General features: G+C 35.5%; 2 protein-coding genes across 2 annotated transcripts in view; one reads left to right on the top strand and one right to left on the bottom strand.

The window, feature by feature from the left end:
- The window catches only part of LOC145669227 (uncharacterized), a 93,192-nt gene that overhangs the window by 61,052 nt on the left and 11,235 nt on the right, over nt 1-20,905 (bottom strand). The gene's annotated exons all lie outside the window — the stretch shown is intronic.
- On the top strand, nt 217-15,581 carry LOC145668298 (uncharacterized). The gene is made up of 6 exons (XM_081736024.1): nt 217-354; nt 3,227-3,435; nt 7,703-8,595; nt 10,171-10,237; nt 12,443-12,611; nt 15,225-15,581. Exons 2-6 carry the CDS (start codon nt 3,240-3,242, stop codon nt 15,346-15,348), a joined length of 1,449 nt encoding a protein of 482 aa, XP_081592150.1. The 5' UTR covers nt 217-354; nt 3,227-3,239; the 3' UTR covers nt 15,349-15,581.

Genomic DNA, 20,905 nt, shown 5'->3' with positions numbered 1-20,905 from the left:
AACAAGGTGAACTGAAATGGTTTAAATAAACATTTGTGTTACAAGATCAAAGGATGTGTACACTGTAACCAATAACCGTGAAAATAAGTGCCTCCTACCATGAAAAATATACAGTTTACCGTATTTCGAGAATAATGGTAGGAGACCGTTTTTCTGTCGGATACTTATGTCGGGCATGCGCATTGGAGAAAAAATCACATGTGCGAGGCGACGATTCACGGCGCGCAGATTCGGTTGTGTTGTGCTTTGTTTTGTTTGTGTGTTGGTTGGTTGATTTTGATTAGTGCGTGGTTTTCCTGTGTGATTACATACTACAACTGTTGAAGATAACTTGAAAATCGAACATTAAGCAAGGTAATGTATGAAAAAGCATCATGTTAACATGTGAATTTTGTTCAGTGAGAAACAAAACTTTAGTTGCCTATGTGAAACACATGCAATTGCATTCAAATGTCCCTAATTATGCTTTTCCTTGTGGTAGACAATTCTGCACACGTACATTTAAAACATATTCGGGATTTAGATCTCATGTTTTACGTGATCATGTATTCCAGAGAAAATATGAAATAGAAAGTGTTTCCAAAGTACAGGGTATTATTAAGTGCAAAGAACCATCATGTAGCAAAAGTTTCGAAAATATCAGAACATTAATAGCACATTTGAAGGTCCATATAGATGCTTCTGATGTAATACAATGTCCTTATTTGAACTGTAGGAAAAACTTTGCAAACAAGAGTACTTTTGCATCACATGTATCAAGATATCATAGGTCAAGTATTTCAAATTCAGCAAGTGCAAGGTCAATTTGTTTCGAAGAGAAAACCGTCACAGAACAAAATCTAAGCCCACTACAGAATTGCGTGGAATGGGATTTTCAATCGGGAGAATTAGACGATAAGACTGATAATGAGTTACGTGGCTTGGAAATATATAAAAAGCAATATGAGAAGAACTTATCTCTTTTCTATTTAAAACTGCAGGGAAAACATCTTTTACCGGCTTCAACGATTCAACATATATTAGAAGAAATAAACCTAATTCACATGTCAGCTCAGCAGTACAGTGGAAATGTCTTACGTTCTACATTAAAAGATTTACAGGTTTCGGATGATATAATTAATGCTGCAATGAGTGCTATATCCGAATCTGATCTTTTTAATAAATGCCATAACACCAAGCTCAGGAACGTCACAACACGGGATACGCTTTATTCCAAAGAGTGGATTCGTAAAACCAGTTCAAATATATTTGGGTCATGATGAAAACCAAAAGCCTCGTTTCGAGCAATATGTACCAATAATGGATTCTATTAAGTCTCTATATGTGCATCACGGCGCCCACTTTAATTTCAGTACAAGTGGTAATTTTGCAGAGCAAGGACACAAAAACATTTACAGGGATGTCCATGATGGGTTAGTGTTTCAGTCAAATGAATTTTTCAAAGATAAATCTTTCCAGGTAATTTTATACCAAGATTCTTTCGAGGTTGTGAATCCATTGGGTTCAGCCCGAAGAAAACACAAAATTTTAGCGGTGTACTTTACTCTGGCCAATTTTGATGCTTTCAAACGTTCTACCACTGATCATATGCAGCTTGTATTGCTTTGCCCTGAGACTGATGTTAAAAGGTTTGGCCAGGATAAAGTGTTTTCTTGCTTAGTTGAGGATATTAAGCAGATGGAGGAAGAAGGGATTAGCGTATCTGATGACTTGAAAATAAAAGGAACTATTTTATGTATAGTAGGAGACAATCTAGGTTCACATTTTATTGGAGGCTTCGTTGAGAACTTCAGTTCTAATTATTGGTGTAGGTATTGTCTAGTTACCAATGAAGAATTCCAAGTATATCCTTACAAGGAGTCTGACACAAGAACTGTTGAATCTTACGAAAATGAAGTTAAAAAAGTCCAAGAAAGCCCACAAACTATAGCTTCAAAAGGCATAAAATTTAATTCATGCTTTAATAATCTAACACACTTTCATGTATGTAAGCCTGGTTTGCCTCCTTGCATTGGACACGACCTATTTGAAGGTATAGTGGCGTATGATTTATTTTTGTACATTGAATATTTTGTTAAAGACCTTAAGTGGTTCACGTACAAACAATTGAATAGGCATATCAATATTTTTAAATATAAAAACTCTGATGGAAAACCTTCTGAGGTAAATACAACGTCATGCAAACTTAGTGGTTCAGCCGTTCAAAACTGGGTTTTCTTAAGACTGCTACCATTTTTCGTTGGAAAATTTGTTCGTGATGAAACAAATGCCGTGTGGATTCTACTCATAAAATTGAAAGAAATAGTTGAGCTTGTTTGTTCTCCTACCATTTCAGTTGAGCAAGTAGCAGATTTGAAAGTACGAATTGAAGAATACTTATATGACAGAAAATATGCATTTCCAAACTCGCCCTTAAGACCCAAACATCACTTTCTGTCGCACTATCCACAGCTCATTTTGAACTTTGGCCCATTAATTAGATTATGGACTCTTAGGTTTGAAAGCAAACATTCTTACTTTAAGCGGTGTGCCAGAAATCTGCACAATTTCAAACATGTGTGTAAAACCCTGAGTAAGCGTCACCAGCTTCTACAAGCGTTTTATAATGAAGGGTCATTGTTTCCTTTAGCTATTCAAGTTAAAAAAGGATTGCCGTATGAGAAGGAAGCTTGTGCTGAAGACATTCAGGAGGCTATTGCTAATAGTGACTTTGAGGATTTGCCTGGTGGAAAGGTAACTAGTGAACAAGTAGAGTTTCAAGGTACCGTGTATAGCAAGGGACAGTACGTTGCAGTAGGTGAAACATGTGATGGCCCTTTATTTGGGAAAATCCTACTTGTACTGAGCAACAATACTCAAGTATATTTTGTGGCTAGTGTTCATCAATTTTCTTATTCACATTGGTTAGGACTTTACAAGCAAGTATCAATGGAACTGAAGAAAATTTGCGTGAAAGTGTCTGAACTAGTTGATTATTACCCACTTACAGCCTACCGATACAACGCTGACGCCAGATTATATATTTCCTTGCATCACGCTTTGTGTATATAGAGTAAAATCGACCTTGTACTTCACTCAATGCAATAAAAAACAGTGAGAAAAACTTTTACTGTGTATATGATACAATGTTGTAGATTCGGTACGAGTAATTCGACAACTATTTGTGTGTTCTGACGAATGTGTTAATATGTTACTGATATCAGTATTTTAATCCCATAACTTTTAGAAGAGAGAGAGTGATGGATGAAATTAAACGGAGAATTCTGCACGTGCTGCCAAAATTAAATGCAGTTTCATTAACGTCATTATTGGAGAAGTTGCAAGAATGTGGAGTCGAAGAGGAGGAGGATTTGAAATATATGGAGGAGCGTGATCTTCTCACAGTTTTAAAACCAATACAGGCAAGAAAACTGTTGGAGAGCTGGAAAGGAGAAGGTAAGTTAGTTATTAAACACTTTATCATGATAACATTAGGGACCTTCAAAAATAGTAGATAATCATAATTTTGGATATTTTAGACACCCTGTCCTAAAAGTAGCAATTTGTAATTAAAGGTAGCTACTCAATCATTAAATCCCTTCCCCTTAATATTACGTAATCAAAAATCACGTTTTTCAAATATTGTAATTTTTGGGAGGTTTTCTAAAAAAAACTGCGTTTTCTAACATACTGTTCTTCCCTCGGACGCTAGAAATAGAATAGGGTATGTGAAAATGTAATAATTTGGTAAGAAGCTGTAGTCAGGTTCCATTGACAGAGTGATGGGTTTAGTTATTTGCAGTGTGGTGTGAAATACTGCGAAAGACTTCACTTTTTACGACGAATCCGTTGAGGTGTATATCATGTATGTCGGACAAGGGTGTCTGTAATCCAGACATTTCCGGAAGTGACTGGAATGGAAGCCACTTTTACAAGCCAATCCAATAATATATATGAACATTCATATTTGTTAACATTTCCATAGCTATTCACAAAAGCTGCACTTGTGTCCGGATAGAAGCTTATTCCAGACAATAGTCCGTATATGTCCGAAAGTGAAGGGGCTCGTGATCAATTCGGACACTATTGTCCGGACTTGGTAATCCAGAAATAACCGAAGTGACTGCTTTGGATTCTACTTTTGAAAGCCAATCCAATAATGTATAAAAATTAATCTTTGATAACATTTTTGTAGCTAAACCCAAAAACTGCTCTCCTCTCCGGATTGAAACTTAGTCCGGACATGTTCGGCAGTAAGCGCGATAGATTTTACTGTTCACGATCGATCCGTTGGTATATATATATATATATATATATATATATATATATATAGATAGATAGATATATATAGATAGATAGATAGATAGATAGATAGATAGATAGATAGATAGATAGATAGATAGATAGATATGTCAAATAACCCTAAAAGTAATCCAGACATTGTTGTTCCAAAGTTACTGCTGTGGATTGCACTATTCAAGGCTAATCTCATAATATAGCAATAATAAGCCATATCTAATAGCATTTTCATTGCTAAACCCAAAATTTGTACCTGTAATTGGAAATGTCGTGAAGTTTTTACAACCTATCTCTCTTAACTAGTATTTACCGTTGTCGTTTGCTTTTCTATGTACTTTGATATCTTAAGGAACTATCTAGCATGTTTTATTATTTTACAGTAACTAAGAAAGACTATTTTCCATAATGTGTAGCACTGGTTGTATAATGTCTTCCTTTCTTATCATGTAAGTCATAACGAGATCAAAGGTACATGAATATCACCATTATTCTTCATGTAAATCATTGGCAATGATAGCAGAGGAAAGGGGTCTTTCTTTACTTTTAGCTATCAGTTTAACTTTATTTATTTATTTATTTACGTTACGTCCTTGCAGATTGTGAAATGTCATGTAAGACACGAGGTATTCACAAGTTTTTTCGACAATTTATTTCCAATTTCCTTGGTGGTCGGCAGTTTCGGATAAGGGGAGACGAGGTAGGGATTTTTAGTGTAGTGAAGATCCATGCAACCCCTCACGACGCTCTGGGGTGAAAATTGAACACCGCGACTATGATCGTACTCATCCTGGCCAGAGGATTTACGCCCCTCCTACTCGCGACAGAAACGTTTCCCCACGATGCGGTTTGCCCTGTTCAACGCAGAATCAAAACGCATGTTAGCTTTTAAAACAAAAAAAGAAAGAAAAAACTGTGATTCTTCTTCATTTAAGGAAATGTTTACAAACCGTGGATCGGATAATCGATTTTTTTAAAAGGTAGATTCTGAGAAAGTTCCGATTCCGAAATGTGTTTAAGTAAGAACAATATTTTGCTCAAGATTTTATTGTCAGAGTGGCCTCAAATCGCACTTTTGAGAAGCTAATTTTCAAAACTTTCCCGTGGGAGGACCCCCGGCTCGAACACTACCAAATTGAAATTGTGAGTAAATATCCATATGTGCAACAAATAAATGTGTTTTGGGGTAATGCACCATTTACATTGAGGGGGAGGGGGACGATTTTTAAAGAGCGACTAATCAATTCACACTTTACTGTACTTAAATTTTACATGATCTGCTTTTGAATGTACGGGAAATTTTGCTCTCCAAGGCTGTTGGACACCCTGATTTTTTTTTTTTTTTTTTTGTAATACTGGGATTTTGGTAAAAGCTATACTGGAAATATATGACTAGAATTCCTAAACTCAATATCTGTTGATACCTTGAAGAATTGCCTTTTAAAAATAAAAAAGAATTTTGAAAACCCTGTATATTTTTTCGATTTGTACCCAAATTTCGGTAGGCACAACAGAATACTTCCAAAAAGATTACCCTATGAATTTTGTCCAAATCGGTTGAGTACGGGCGGAGATATAGGCCGGGTAACACAAAAATTAACTTTGAAAAAATACAAAAATATTTGAAACCTCCATGTATATTTTTTCTCTACAGTGTAAAAACAGGCGGGACTAAACTAAGTATCATTAGAAGCCTACCCACAAAATTTGGAGTATCGGTTGAATAGATTTCGAATTTACAGAAAATCCATTTCGAAACCTACCTGCGCCTGTAAGTCTTGCCGAAAGTAATTGTTTCAATATATATCTAATTTGCGAACAGGTAGGTATCCACACTCAGGTTCTTTCGAAAGAAAATTTGACTTCACACCAGGGTTGGCTGGTTTAAACCAAGGTGGTTTAAACCAGCTGTTTTTTTTCAAAAAAACAAAAAAAAAAAAAAACAACTGGTTTAAACCAAAAAGAAAAATGCTTTAAATCGTGTGAACTTCATGGTGACGTTTCCACATATCAAACAATCTGCATTAGTATTATCTCCTTTTCACCTTTTAATCAAGGTGTCCCACGTTCAATTCTCGGTCGAATCGGACCATAACCCTTCTTTCATGTGTAAACTAAGTAGCGGTTTGGATGCCACTTTTAAAGTGAAAGTCGTCTTTATAACCTCGGTATTACATAAAGATGTTAAACCTAAATATACGAAACGAAGCCAAATTGTATGTTTGTGCTTGCCTGAATGCTTGTTGCTTTATAAAGAAGCAAAGGTGCCTAAATATATTGATAGACATTGGCAAAATTTATCGACTGCCTACGTAGCTTCCAACATTAGCTTAGATTGGACTTCGTTTTAATTTTATTGAATGATATCTACATACTAAATTTGAAATTTAATACCTCAGTTTTAGCGTACTGATACGTTGACCTTAGATTTTACATGCAAAGCAATAACAGGATTTGCTTTGCATTTAAAGTAATAACAGGATTTTCCCAATGGCTTCCGCGGCAGTTTCCCGAATTATATGTAATTCTGTATAATGGTTTCACTTGTGCAACTATTTATGTTTTTGTCCTAAAATGATTCTTGACAATTATATTAACAAGTATGTAAAGATCAGTACAACGTATTTTTATCAGGAGTCCTTCGTGAGTGAGTCGACAGACTCATTGTATTTGTGGCCAATTAGTCCCGGTTTGGAGTCAAATGGAGGACAATTTCTCTCGGATGTAAGCAGGGAAGCTGTTTGGATCCCGCTTTAAGCTTATAAAGACCCCTTCCAGCATAACCCTGTCGTTGCATAATAACAGCAAGGCGAAAGAAACTTATTTCTGTCCATATGTAATATAAATACAATGCAAATTAAAAAAAAACTGGTTTAAACAAAAACAAAAAAAACGTTTTTTTTTTTGTTTTTTCAATAAAAACCATGGCTTTTGCCAACCCTGCTTCACACCCAACTAGGTGAACCCTGTCTTGATATCTTCATTTATTAACACGTTATGGCTACAAGAAAAGAAAAAAAAAAAAGGTTTCGAATTTTGTTCTTTGAACACACGGCCCTCTCCCATCGATATATATTGGGGATGGGATTGATATTCTGGGAATATGTAACTTATATTGTACCTAATCACTGGAGCACAGGACCAAAGCAATTCGGGATGGAGATTGATTTTGCATCAATCTCTTTTATCGCGTCACCCCTTTCCTTCCTCATCTTCACCCACGAGATGTCAGCAATTCTGGAAACTAGTCACTCCCTCATGCGAATGCGTATTTCCTGGTATATTTTTAGTACAGTAATGTTAAGTGTATAAAACCCGCTGTCTAGTTTACATACATGCATAAAAGTATCATTTGAGTTATTCTCGTGCATTGGAATGATTATTGTTGTCATGTTGCTGACATGATTTTTGTTATGGGTATTTTCAGGACAAGCGAAAATACAAGAAGTACCGCCTACAACCCGGGAAGAGAACAATGGGCCCATACTTAATGAACAGGTTAAACCAATATCAGTTTCAAACGTAGATCCTGACTGGGCGAATAAATTTGAAATTCCGTGGCAAGCAATGCCACCTGGATTATTGAATAGTTTGAAACGAGGTGAGAGACCTAACCCAAAATTTAGAAGAGAAATGGTTAGAGTCGTTGTGAATCATATTCACAGAATATGTAAAAGACCTCAGAAACGGCATACCAGCATCATAGCCCGAAAAATTGTACAAAAATATCCTGAGTCATTCGAAGATAAAATTCAAGGTATAATTGTTGGAAGCGGATGGAGTTCTCTTCAGCGGCAACTAACCGCACGGTCAGAAAATTTGAACAGGGCCATTGATCCTGTGAGAACAACTGCAGATACAGAGGTGCGGAATAAAGCAACACGGCAGGTTTCAAGAGATTCTTACGGGTGTGTCAACTGGCAGCCCGAAAAACCAGATGATAATGATAATGAAGCTAACGAATACTATCAACAAAGAGTATTGATAAATTCGGGAGCATCCATATTAGACATTATGTCGAAATTTCCATCCCTTCTGCAAGTTAATGAACTGTTAACTCATGTAGAGAAACTGACTTCCTTCAACATAAGGGATGCATTAGAGAATGCTTTTTGCAACAAGGGTCCACGGATCTTTACATTTTTTGAGAGATCAAATGTTGAACGGGTTCGGAAAGCAATAAGTGAAATATATAATTACGCTGAAAGTACTGCTGATGACCATGCACAAGGTTTGGATGTAAAGAGAGATCCAGGAGCAATAGTTCATCTGCTGGAAACCTATTTTGGTGAAAGCGGAATTCTTTTTAAATTCGTTGAGGTAAGCATCTTTCATATATATATATCGTAATCATTAATTGTAATATGTAATCATTATTTATTGTTCATTATCTAGTACAGTTTATGCACTGACCTGAAAAAGTCAGAAACTTTAGCACTAAAAAGAAGGAAAAAAAAAACTTGAAATTTCACAGAAAACTTCAAAAACTTGTAATTGTCAGGGAATTTTTATTTTACACTTTTTGTTTTTATCATGCATTTTAAACCTTTATTTTGACACAGTAAGTGCGTATCATGTAATAACGCCATCTTAAAGAAGTATAGCGACTTGTCGATCATATGCACTTTTCGGTTTTTAAAACGCCTTTCAGAACAGGGTTTTCAATGACAGAATTCATGCAATTGATTTCGGTATTCAGGTCATTAGAATGCTCTTGCTTGCATTAAGACAATAGCAGAGTTTGAGAAGTCTGAGGATATCATTACGACCAGTTACGACTAAAGTTTCAGAACTCTTATGAATCTGTAACTTTTTACAACCAGAAAAACAGTTGTTATATTGTGTTCGGATACTTACAAAAATGTCATACGTTTCACATAAATATTGTAAGCCTTGTTCGGAAACTAGAGCACTTGTTTCCACTCTTATTATTATTGCAACACTGAGTTTAGATACAATGCTCATATTAGTCAGCTATCAAATGAGGACTCAATTATTAACCACGATTCAAATTAAGAGTCAATTAATCACTTGTGAATATAAACATACTTAAGGCAAATTGACAGAAAAATTGATTGCGTCACTCTCAACTCTGACTTCGATGATTTGAGAGAGATAATTATGAATATGTCGAAAAGAAATTCTTCATTTAAATACAGACTCTGTCGATGAGAATTTGTACCCATATTTGGACAAGATTTTAAGATCCGTTGAAAAAGTTGGCGGCGGCGCGGGGGAGGGGAGGTAGTGTGTGTTTGTGTGTATTTAAAAATTGGAAGTTTGCGTAAAGTAATCTAGAAAATCTAAAAAAATCAGGGAATATATTACAGCCAAACTAGAAGGAACCCAGCATTAGTAGTAGATTTAACGTATCCCCCTTTTGAAAAACATTTACATGAGTACGTTTGATTATATAATTCAGTACGTTTTAGACTTTATTACATTGTTATTTTTGTCATTTATATTAATCTAATTTTTGATCTAGTTGAATAGGTTATCTTGATATAACTACTGAAACAATCAATTGTACTACATTTGTAATTCAAACTCGTTATTTGATGGCTAAATTACATGTAAGACCAAATGCCGTTGCAAAACTACAAGCATTACAAACGCCACGTAGTTTTTTTTTTCTTTTTTTTTTTTCATATTCAACGGTTGAGTTTGTTTCAATTGATGCCTTATATCTTCAGAAAGAACTGGTCCAGCTTTTTTTTTTCTAATCATTGTGCGATTTGCCAATCAACATAATTTGTTCGTAATAATATTTCAGTTACTTCCGCATATAATATCATATAAGATATACTTGCTCATCAGTTGAGTTTAGTGCCATTATTTTCAAGTTATTATTATTATTATTATTATTATTATTACTATTATTATTATTATTTTCAGGAGACAACGTTACCGGAGGAAGTGCCCACCAGAATTTTAACCCGAACACCCTGCCTTGTTGTATGTGGTATGTATTCTTTTCGAAAGTACAAATTTGATGGAAGAGAGTAGATCGCTGGCTCTCAATGGGAGTACAAGAGTAAATCATGTATAGTATCTATAAGTGTTACCTTCATTCTCAAATTAACTAAAGTAAAATAAGTAATCTTTAACGTAGTTACGTCACGGGACCTATAACCCTTGTACTTTAATGCGGGCCATCGACCTAGAACTTTCCCGAATTTTGATTTACTAGTATATAGAAAAGTATGGTTAGGTAAAAACATTCTACAATTAGCGTCCTATACAAACACAACTGGTTATCCTAATATTTGGGGCAGATCTGCTCCCTCAACGTAGGAGAACGGTTGGATAACGCTTCGTCAAATTATACGTGTACACACAGTATCTAATATAATTTAGATAATTTACAATGACTCGGGGTTTTCAGTGGCCACAGTAATAATATTTTCTTATAGAAATAATTGAAAAGCAAGAAGTCAAATTTTCACATTTTAATCAAGAGATTGAGATACAGGTTTCTTCCATATACATTTTCAGTCTTAGTTATAAATTATTTTAGCCCTTTTTTGCACGTGAAAGTAGTTAGACTACTCTATTATAGCTTAATTCTTCTCCAAATTTGAAAAATAAATGTCTGTGATACCGATAGCTGTGTGCTACGAAGTGCCTAAATGATATTAGATATAAGAAACAATAGCTAGTTGATGTTATAAGAAAAGGAAGTTGCTTGTGAAAGTCTGCTTTAAAGAGACACGTTTTAGTTACTGTATTGAACTTTCAATAATGTTTTCTATATCATCAAATTATGTTTTAACAAGAGTGAACTCAGCAGGGTGTCTACTGATACTTAAAATACTGGAAATTGACTGGGTATCGATACTGAAAGTACTAAAATATATTGGAAGTTATTGCGTAAAATCCTTCAACGAAGGAGCTCCATCATGTGGGTGTAGGTAAATATATATATATATATATATCCTAACCAACCACGGCCAAGCTAGTTAGTTCGAGAAAGAAAGTGAATAGTGTTCATAAGGCCTGGATTTCGGCTTCAGTTTCTTTCTTTCTTTCCTTCCTTTATTTTTATTTATTTATTTATTTTTGTTTTAATCCTCCAGTTTTTGTGCATTCTTTTATTATAACATTAAAGAATACTGCTATCAAAAGGCAGTTTACAGATTATGAAATAAGACAGCATATTTTCGTGTGGCATTCACTTTTTTAGTTCACCACGGTAGGCTTGCAAATGAACTATAATATGGTCGGGTCGGGTCCCTAACTTCTACCGCCCCCCCCCCCCCTACATTTTTGGGCTGGCTACCGGCCTAATGATAGGTTTATATTGGAATTCTTTCCTAGCAGGACACTGGAAATCCTGGAAATATCTAAGTTAACTCCAGTAAACAGTCTGTGAAGCTGTCTACCTCTCACTTTTCTCTTGTAATATGTTTTGGTTAAACATGTCTCATATCGGAGGTACGATTCCCTCGTTCATCACAGACCAGAAAAGGGAAAGGAAGTGAAGCGGCTTGGGACCATTTCGGTATTTGCATAATGTCAATAAAAAAGGGGAAATTTACTCATAATTTCTTGTAATTGAACTTTTGGAGAGAGTATAGCCATCGTCAATCAAACCCGGTATCCTTCGCATCAAAAGCAAGTGAAGTAGAACTTACACTACGCAGGTCCACCTGATAGTTACCACTAAAAGTGATATATAGAATGTAGAAAACTGTAGGATCTAGGACAGTTTAAACAGAGAGATTTAGTAATATTCATGTACAGTACTTCTTTATTTCAAGAAAAACATCGGTTTCCGTATGATAAAGAACTATTACTTCACACAACAACAGAAATATAATATTTAAGAACGAAATGATTTCCTATAAATTGGAGGGTTGTGAGCTTAGCTGTGAAATATATTGATATTTTCTCGTTGCTTTTGCTGCTTTCCTTTTTGGGTTTTTACATAAACGTGTTTGAAATGAAGTTCATTCTTAGTTCAATTTTACGGAAGTCGTTACTAAAGAATGTAATTGAATGTTTTCTTTTTCTCTATGAAGCAGCAGTTAGATTGTCAGACTACGGATTCGTTACATATTAGTGTATATTTGTGCTGTATTTTAAGTTTCAAAACATCTGTTTTTTTTTTCTTTCTTGTTGTTGTCAATGCCCTTATCTAAACTCCTTCATTTCATTCTCTTTTCAGGATCCTCACTCATGAGCTGCACCAGGTTCATGTTGTCTATAGACATGATAATTTGCCTGGATAGAGTCTGTGATTCTTTATCTGCATTAGCAGTCCTGTTTGCTTCTTTCTATGTGTTTAACATAGAATATCCAGTTGAAGCGGCTGCAACGTTGGAATTTATGCAAAGGTAAAATAACTTACCATAATTTCAAGTTCTATGTAATCACTGAAGTTGGGATTGATATGCACGTAACTATGCACTAAAAATCGCAAGAATATGCCCTAAAATGCGCAATAAAAAAGTAAATATGCACTGACAGATTTATACTAAACAATCAGGAGAATAACATGTTAAAAAATCGCTGCGTTCTGCTTCTTCCTTCCGCGCCAAAAATACAAAAAAATGCTCAAAACTTAATATTTAGAAAAGTGAGCGTTTTAGGAGAAAACAGCAATGAGCCAAATATTGGAGTATAAACAATTTCCTGTAAGAAAAGTTAATTAGTAAAAGATTCGAATCACCTCATACCAAGTTACGGAGGTTTCCCCTTAAGTGCGATTAAAAAATAGGAAGACAAAATTAAGGTAGTGCAGACAATTTTCTACGTTGAAAGTTACTTAGCAAAACATTTGAACCAACCCAGACCGAGCTATACTATTTTTCCCGAATGAATCAAGCCTTTTGGCACAGGGCACCAAAAGTAGTGCAATGCTTTCCTCAATACACTAAGATAAATTTGTGTTATTCGAACTGCAAGAAAAGTTTTCTACGGAAATATATAAAAAATAACCAGGAGAGTACTGCCAAAGTATTGCCAATCCGTCCTTCTTCCTTACAAAGGAAGGACAAAAACGAAACTTTTCTTCCAACAATTACACGAAAATAAATGTTTAAAGAACCGTGCGCTTTAGGGGGAAAATACAAATAGAGAAATTAAAATACAGACAATTTTGTATGTCAAAAAGTAATATCCACACTCCATCAACCAGATCGAGCTGCGAAAGTGAAAGCCTTATTCATTTGAGGGGAAGGGGGATGAAACGAAGACGCACAACGCAGCGACATTTTGACAGGTTATTCTGAACATTTTGTACTATACGTGTACATTTTAGAAAAACAATTTTTTTTCTTGCAATTAGAATTATACAAAGGAATTAAACGTAACCAATAAATAAATAAATAAATAAAATAAAATAAAATAAAAACGACCTACTACTGCCTTCGTCCTGCGCCAAAAGGCTTGAAAATCTCCCTAATTCGACTCGGATTCGTCCAAATGTTCAGCTAAACTTTTGTTATAGGTAGTTGTCTGTACTCTAACTTTTGTCTCCATAATATTTTCTTAAACGACCTGGTTTTCTAAATATTGATCTTTTGCTCCAATTTTGGTATATTTTTGGCCAATAGAGGAGATGGAACGTGGCGAAATTTTGATATGTTATTCTCCTTATATATATTCTTTAAAAAAAAAAAAAAAAAAAAAAAAAAAAAACTTGCAATTTGCACACTACAAAGAGAATAAAAGTTACAGTATATCTTATCTACAAGAAAACACAGCGACGTGCTATGGCTTCCTCTACGAAATTGCGCAGTCGAAAAAGCCTCCGTAACTCATTTTTGGGATGTCCACGTGTTTTGCAAAGTAAATTTTTCTTATAGGGAATTTTCTGTACTTTAATATTTGTCTTCTTAATTTCTTTCCTAAATGCACTGTTTTTTAGATATTGATTTTTATTTTGGCGTCAATTTTCATGTTTTTGGCGCGGAAGGAGAGAAGGAACGCAGCGACATTTTGATACTTGTTCTCCTGACTTACCATACATTTCCAAAAATACTTTTCTTTCAAGTTATTTGGGTTTGACCAACTTTTACGCTGGTAGAAGTTCAAATTATATTTTTAAATGCGAAAACCCTACACTCAAATTTGAGAGAAGGTGGTTTTTCTCTAGTTATCTCATTAGTTCCAACCCTGGCGTTAATTTTCCCTTCCTCTTCTCCAATAAAAATAGTCAATGAAACATGTTGTCTCAATTCCGTGTATTTGTTACAGAGGGCTAGGACCAGGCAATATTTGCCACACATTTACGTAAATCTGTTACACAACTTTCCTAAATTTTCCAAATTAACAGGTAGTAGGAAAATTAATAGTTATCTTCTTATCCCTCCCCAATTTACTTATTAAACGCAGACTACAAAACACATTTTCTCTGTTAGTCGATATGATTCTATTGCCAACAATGATGTAAATACAACACAACTATTTTCTTAACTGCCTGCTTGAAGTCAGTGATTTATGTGCGTCGGCGGAAACAGAGAGTGAAAAGAAGATTAATTTTAGATTAAATGAAAGACTCATTCTTTATTTATAGTGAAAGAATTATTCTCTTTGAACATGCACACTGGAAACATTACATCTCGTTGAGCCCCGACCATAAAATTGCACTGTGAACTTCACTTACAACCTAAAGGTTGCAATAAATATGAAATAAGAAGCTGTAGTCCGAGAAAAAAAAAAAAAACTTCTTGGAGCGAAGATGAAGCTGGATGAAGCAAATGCTGTAATATGAAATGCAAGGCCGTAGGCCAAGTAAACAAGGGGTTCTGAGTATTTTTGAAAGCATGGTATTCGTGAAAGTAATACATTTCAAGATATTTTGAAAAAGAGGAAGGAGAAAATGAAACATGAAGGACGTCCTGCCTGTGATGATTTCGCATGGAATGCCCCCTTTATGTGTCTGTATATGTATTAATTTCGTGCATGGCTGTAATTCCGTTCTTTTCTTTCGTTTTGTTTTTCAGATGCTTCGTGGGAATCAATCCAGATCGCTCGAAAGTTCAGCGATGCAAAAACAAGAAGCTGATGGATGTATCCCCCAAAGTCCTTAGATTAATCAATGAGGTAGCTAACTACGAGTGGTTGTGACAATGACAATGTTAAAATACCTAAAAAAGAAATAAATTTTTTAAAGAAAAGTACTTTGTAGTTTACTTATTGCAGCATTACATAAATTGTATTGCATCAACTGTAATTTATCATGGGACAAAAATAAAAGCACAGTGTTACTACGTTTTCTGGATAAATGAATTTTTAAATTTGAAAAATATTTCTGTAAATGTTTTTATCTTTAATTTTGTTCTGAGTACCTATTCTGCATATTTGAGCGTCTAATAAATATGCAAAAGTTCACTTTTTTTTTCTTTTTTGCGCATTGATGCCACTATTTCATAATTATGCAAACATGTCCTTATTAATTTGGAATAACAGATACTGGATACTCAGTAGGAGTTGCGAGAAGTCACATGGTATTTGTTTTGTGTACTTCTGGCCATTCTCAGCAATGTTGTCTAATGCCTGCTTGGCTATCTAAAACTGTAATAATGGGACTAATCTAATGAATCGCTGATTACAATATTTGAGGTTTATTAGTCTACTGGTACTCATAGCAAAAAGAAATGCAATAGAAGTAGTCTTAGACTGCAACAGAGTAGCGATTTATGATTTTTTTTTTTTTTAATATCGAACTCCTCTTCTGGTGTTCTCTTCAATACATAACAAAATTGGTAATTTTGAAAAGAAAAAGAAATGTATATGGAAGATGATATCAGAACAAGGGTTCGATATTACAAGCTAAGAATTAATTTTAACGTTATATTCTTATGGATATTATGCACGTCATAGATGAGACGCTTTTTTTCGTCCGCTTTTGTATTTTCGTTAGTTGTTTTGATTACACACATGCTTAGAGATTTATGAATTTATAGTTCCGTGGTGCAAGCAAGTAGTATATTCAGCGGTTGGCAATATAAATCTGCTCCTTGTGGATAACTGGTTTGTCAAAACAATCATAAAATGACGTACTTATGAAAGCGTCGAATGGCTCTTTTACTGCTTTGATTAGCCATAACGCCGTAATCCAAAGAAATATTATAATAAAAAAATATTTATTTTTCTTGGAGACACAAAGGGTTTGTTCACCGAGGAAGTCTGAGTGTAGTTAGTTGTAAATTATAGGTATGACCCATAGGCCTAAAGAAAGCACAGGAAAGAAGATTGATTGTTACTGAAATGAGAATGCTGTGCTAAATCTGTGAAAGAACAAGAGACAGAATGAGAAATGAGCGAGTAAGGGGGAAACCGAGGTTGTAGAAATATTTAAGAAGATTGCAGTGGTATGGCCATCTTATGAGAAGATGAAACGACTACTAGTTAGATGAATGATGGAAATGGATTGGAAGAAAGATAGAGGGAGACCAAGAAGGAAATGGGTGAATATGGTAAACGTTAACTTTCGAGAGAAAGATTTAACAGGGAAAGAATTGCTTTATGAAGAATACTCGTCATAAACGTCGACCCTTTATAAGTGGGGAAAAAAACTAAGGAGAAGAATTGTCTCTTGAAATTAGTTCACTTACTACCATTTTCATATAATAACGTATTTTCTGTCGTGTAATTTAAGTACCTTTTCTAGTTTTCTGTATATTTGGAACTTTTTTTCTTATTGTACATATTGTTTCTCTTCCTATATAGTGAATTAAATACAAATTACCCTTTAGCTGTTAGTTGACGCATATGGGTAAAGTACCAAAGAGCAGTAGTTATTCATGTTCATTATATCCTTTCTATAGGATGAGAAGTAGTTCCCTAAAATCCGAAATATTCGAATGTACACACTGTATTGCTCATTGGTCAAATCTCAAATTTTCAGTTGAATATCATTAATATCTTAATGAATAACTGGAGAGAAGATTCAGAATTGGGTGTTTTGCAGGCATACGGAAGTAAGTTTATTATAAGAACTCATAACGTTTGAAATTTTAAAATCCTTTTTTATTATTAGTTATTTTATTTTGTCAGGCAGTTAATAATTTTGATCGAGCTTTAAACAGAATGTATCCTTGGTTACCCAGGTAAATGTTAGGTTGGTCTCGTAACACTCAGATTTCCAAGGTCTCGTAACAAAAATCCAGCCCACAGACGTGTGACATACTTCAGTATGTAATATTAGGTAAAATGAAGGTGCAGTGTAATAAATCGGTAATATATACAAGGAAAAAGCGAAAACAGGGAAGAGAAGAGAAGAATTAACCAAAGTTCATGTATCTAATGATACAGGGTGCCCACGTACTACCTACAAACCTTGGAAAGTCTGGAAATTTATCTTACTCGTAAAAGTCAACGAAAGGTCAGAGCATTTTATACAGAAAAACAATCCAAGAATTCTGGCTAAGTACTTTCTTAAAACTTTTTTTTTTTTAGAAGTGCACTGGGTAATTCTTTTTGTGCCACTCTAGTTTATTAAATAAATGTTTTGCAAAACTTCCTCCGTGTATATACTCACATATACATGCATAGAAAATGAGATGATCTCTGATTGAGAAAAATATTATTATTTTTTTTAATAATCCTCCTATAGTGAAAATTCGTAAATTGTGATCTGGAAAAGTAAAAGAATTGGTTCTCATAAAAAAAAATGGTAACCCTATAAGACATTTTACTATAGTGTGCATGTACCACGGTATCCATAAAAGAACAGACTAGTAATTCTGAAGGAAATGAAATGAAATGAAATTTTGTGTTTTACGTCCCGCGGATATGCCGGATAGGCTAAAGGAGATGGTGATGATGAGAACTGAATGAAGTGATGGAATGAAGAAAGGGGAAGGGAACGGGAGAACCCCGAGGAAACCCATGCACACGGGTTTGTCCACCAGAAAGTTCACATGGCGCGAGGTGGGATCGAACCAGGGACTCCATGCACCAGAGGTGAACACTACCACTGGGCCACCGCAGCCCCTAGTAATACTGAAGATACCATCCGGTTCTTATATAATATGGATGAGGGAAACCCAGGAAAAATCTTTGTTACTCTAGAAAACATTACTAGAATCCGGGAATCAAACCCGGTCGCAACATAGATTCATTGTGCTGTACACGGCCGCCCTTACTGGAACAGTGTGCGCCATAGTTGGATCCATCCAGCAAAAATTATTGCTAGCCAGTGTGTGTACTGATACAGTTTCCAGCAATTCGATGAAAATTGGGTTAGTACACATTGGCCAGCAAGAATTCTTACTGGATTTAGTAAGAGGGCATGTTGGACCGGCAAGGACCTCTAGATAGGGAATCGGTGTGATAATTACCGTAAATCTTGTACGGTAATAACACACCTGTGCTTCTTTTTTTAAAAAAACGACCCCTAAATATTACGGTAAATTACCGTAAAATATACGGTACCAAATTTGTTTCTAAACACGGTCAATATTATTTTGCTTCTAAATATACGGTCTGCCGTTTTTATGAAAAAACGGTGGTCCGTAAAATTTAGGGTAATCGGATGGCAGCGAGAGTTGACGGTAATCGGTCAGTAAATTTAAGGCGAAATTTTTTACAGTGTACGAATAACCCGAAGTTGGCTTGGAATATATATTAATAGTTTAATAAATATGTTAGACTTACTTTATCTTTTTTCATTAATATATGTACTGCACATTAACTTCCCATAACCAAAATGGAAGTCAACTTTGTACAGTCACCCACGTAAGTACCTAGACCCTGGTCCGTTATAATTCCGTTACATGAAATCTAGGTATTTATGAAGATAACTGTACAATCATCTTTTGTCTTCCTCACGTGTGGAGAAATTACACATACGCAATTAGTGTTCAATTCTTTGTTTTGTAGTATTGAAGAGTAAAGCTACAACAAGGGTGTATGTCCTTTTTTTGTGGAGAGACTTGTAAAATGTAGTTGAATAATTCTTCACAGTCTTTTGGAATTTCTTTTTGCGAGTTAATGTATTTCAAATATAATATCCGCGTAAAAAATTAAAGGTCTGATTTCTGAAGTACATTTTACAATGTTTCTACAAGTACTGTTCGATTACTATCCATTTTTTATATAGCCTTTATTGTAGACTTCAATGTTTTGTTTAATGTCATTTTTATTTCCACAGCTACGTTAGTCAGACGATCTATGTGTGTACCATTATGGATTTCGAATGCAGTGCTAATTAGAGGTGGCTCGTGAGAGAAATCACATCGGTAAAAACTAAAGTTTTCTCGCCTCGAACTAAGGGGAGAACGCTACCTCATCCACTAAATAAATGTTGCACATTGTTATACTTCAATAATATGCATTATTTAGTGGATGAGTTAGCATTCTCCCCTTTGTTCGAGGCGAGGAAACTTTAGTTTTTACCGATGTGATTTTTCTTACGAGCCACCTCTAATTAGCACTGCATTCGAAATCCATAATTGTACACACACAGATCGTCTGACTAACGTCCTGTGGATGTCCTTCTACATACTTACGAAACGTCCAATGGACGTCCCTCTACATACTTATGCAATGTCCAGTGGATGTACACTGAACATTCGATGTACGTCCGTTTTGCCCCTATGGACGAATACTGGACATCGGTGTACGTTCATACAACTCCGTATCTGCCATCCATTCGACATACATTGTACTTCCATACAGGTCCAAATCGGATGTCCATTGGACGTAGACTGCACTTCCATACGGTCTAATGGAAGTTTTCTGGACAAAAGATTTACGTCTATAGAGGTTTACATCGACGACCAGTGAACGTCCATAAACGTACACCTCGATGTCCACATGACATACACTGAACGTCTTCTTACGTCCATAAACGTCTTATGGACGTCGGCAATGTCCCACACTGACTCACTGACCCACTCGCTCTCCAACAAATGAACATGTAATGGAAGTTCCATGGACAACTGTTAAGATCTATACAAACGTCCAGTGGACATACGATTAATGTCCCGTTAAGGTACACTTTACGTCCATGGTGGACCATCTATGGACGTTTACCGTATCATACTCGCGAGGTGACATCTGGACGTAGTAAGTTGGTCCATGTTACGTCCAGAGGACCTGAATCGGCTCAATTTCTGGACGTCCTTCGTCAATTTTTGGACCATATTTGGACGTACTGTGGACGTGCCTGTGCTGTGTGGGTTCCTGGGAACGGAGTTGTTTTTCGGCATAGACGACAATAATGCACAAAACAGGACCATTGTTGTGAGTGTTGTGTTAAATTCGTTTCCAAGTGTGTGGGTTTCCGCTCTGTGACCAAAATGCCACCCAAACTAAGCCGGTTTTGGGAAGGCTATGTTGCGGCTCTTTATGGCGCCCACTTTAGTGTTTCTGTCATTAGAAAACAGTGCAAGAAGAATGGTTGCCACATCAGTTTAAGTGGAATAAAAATGTTATTAAAAAGTACAAAGGCAACGAAACTTCACCATTTGGATCACCAACGAAGTTGCCTAGGAAGCGGGAATGCACCAAGGCCACCTCCACCATGCAGAGGGAATTTCGCAAAATAGCAATGCAAGAAAATCCGTCAACACAAAGGTATATGGCTAATCGTCTTGACGTGTCTTTGGGGACGTTACACCATCAACTCAAGCTGGAAAAAGTCATGAAAGCTCGCGGCCATCTTCTGATGGATGCC

Source organism: Thermobia domestica, chromosome 13, assembly GCF_964235325.1.
Source record: "Thermobia domestica chromosome 13, izTheDome1.hap1.1, whole genome shotgun sequence".
Taxonomy (NCBI): Eukaryota; Metazoa; Arthropoda; class Insecta; order Zygentoma; family Lepismatidae; genus Thermobia; species Thermobia domestica.
The sequence above is the reverse complement of the archived record's forward strand: the minus strand, read 5'-3'. Positions and strand labels throughout refer to the sequence as shown.

Coding starts and splice junctions, on each gene's coding strand:
- LOC145668298 (XM_081736024.1), top strand. CDS start 3,240: ATGGATGAAATTAAACGGAGAATTCTGCACGTGCTGCCAAAATTAAAT. Junction 3,436..7,702: donor GGAGAGCTGGAAAGGAGAAG/GTAAGTTAGTTA, acceptor GGGTATTTTCAG/GACAAGCGAAAATACAAGAA. Junction 12,612..15,224: donor ACGTTGGAATTTATGCAAAG/GTAAAATAACTT, acceptor TTTGTTTTTCAG/ATGCTTCGTGGGAATCAATC.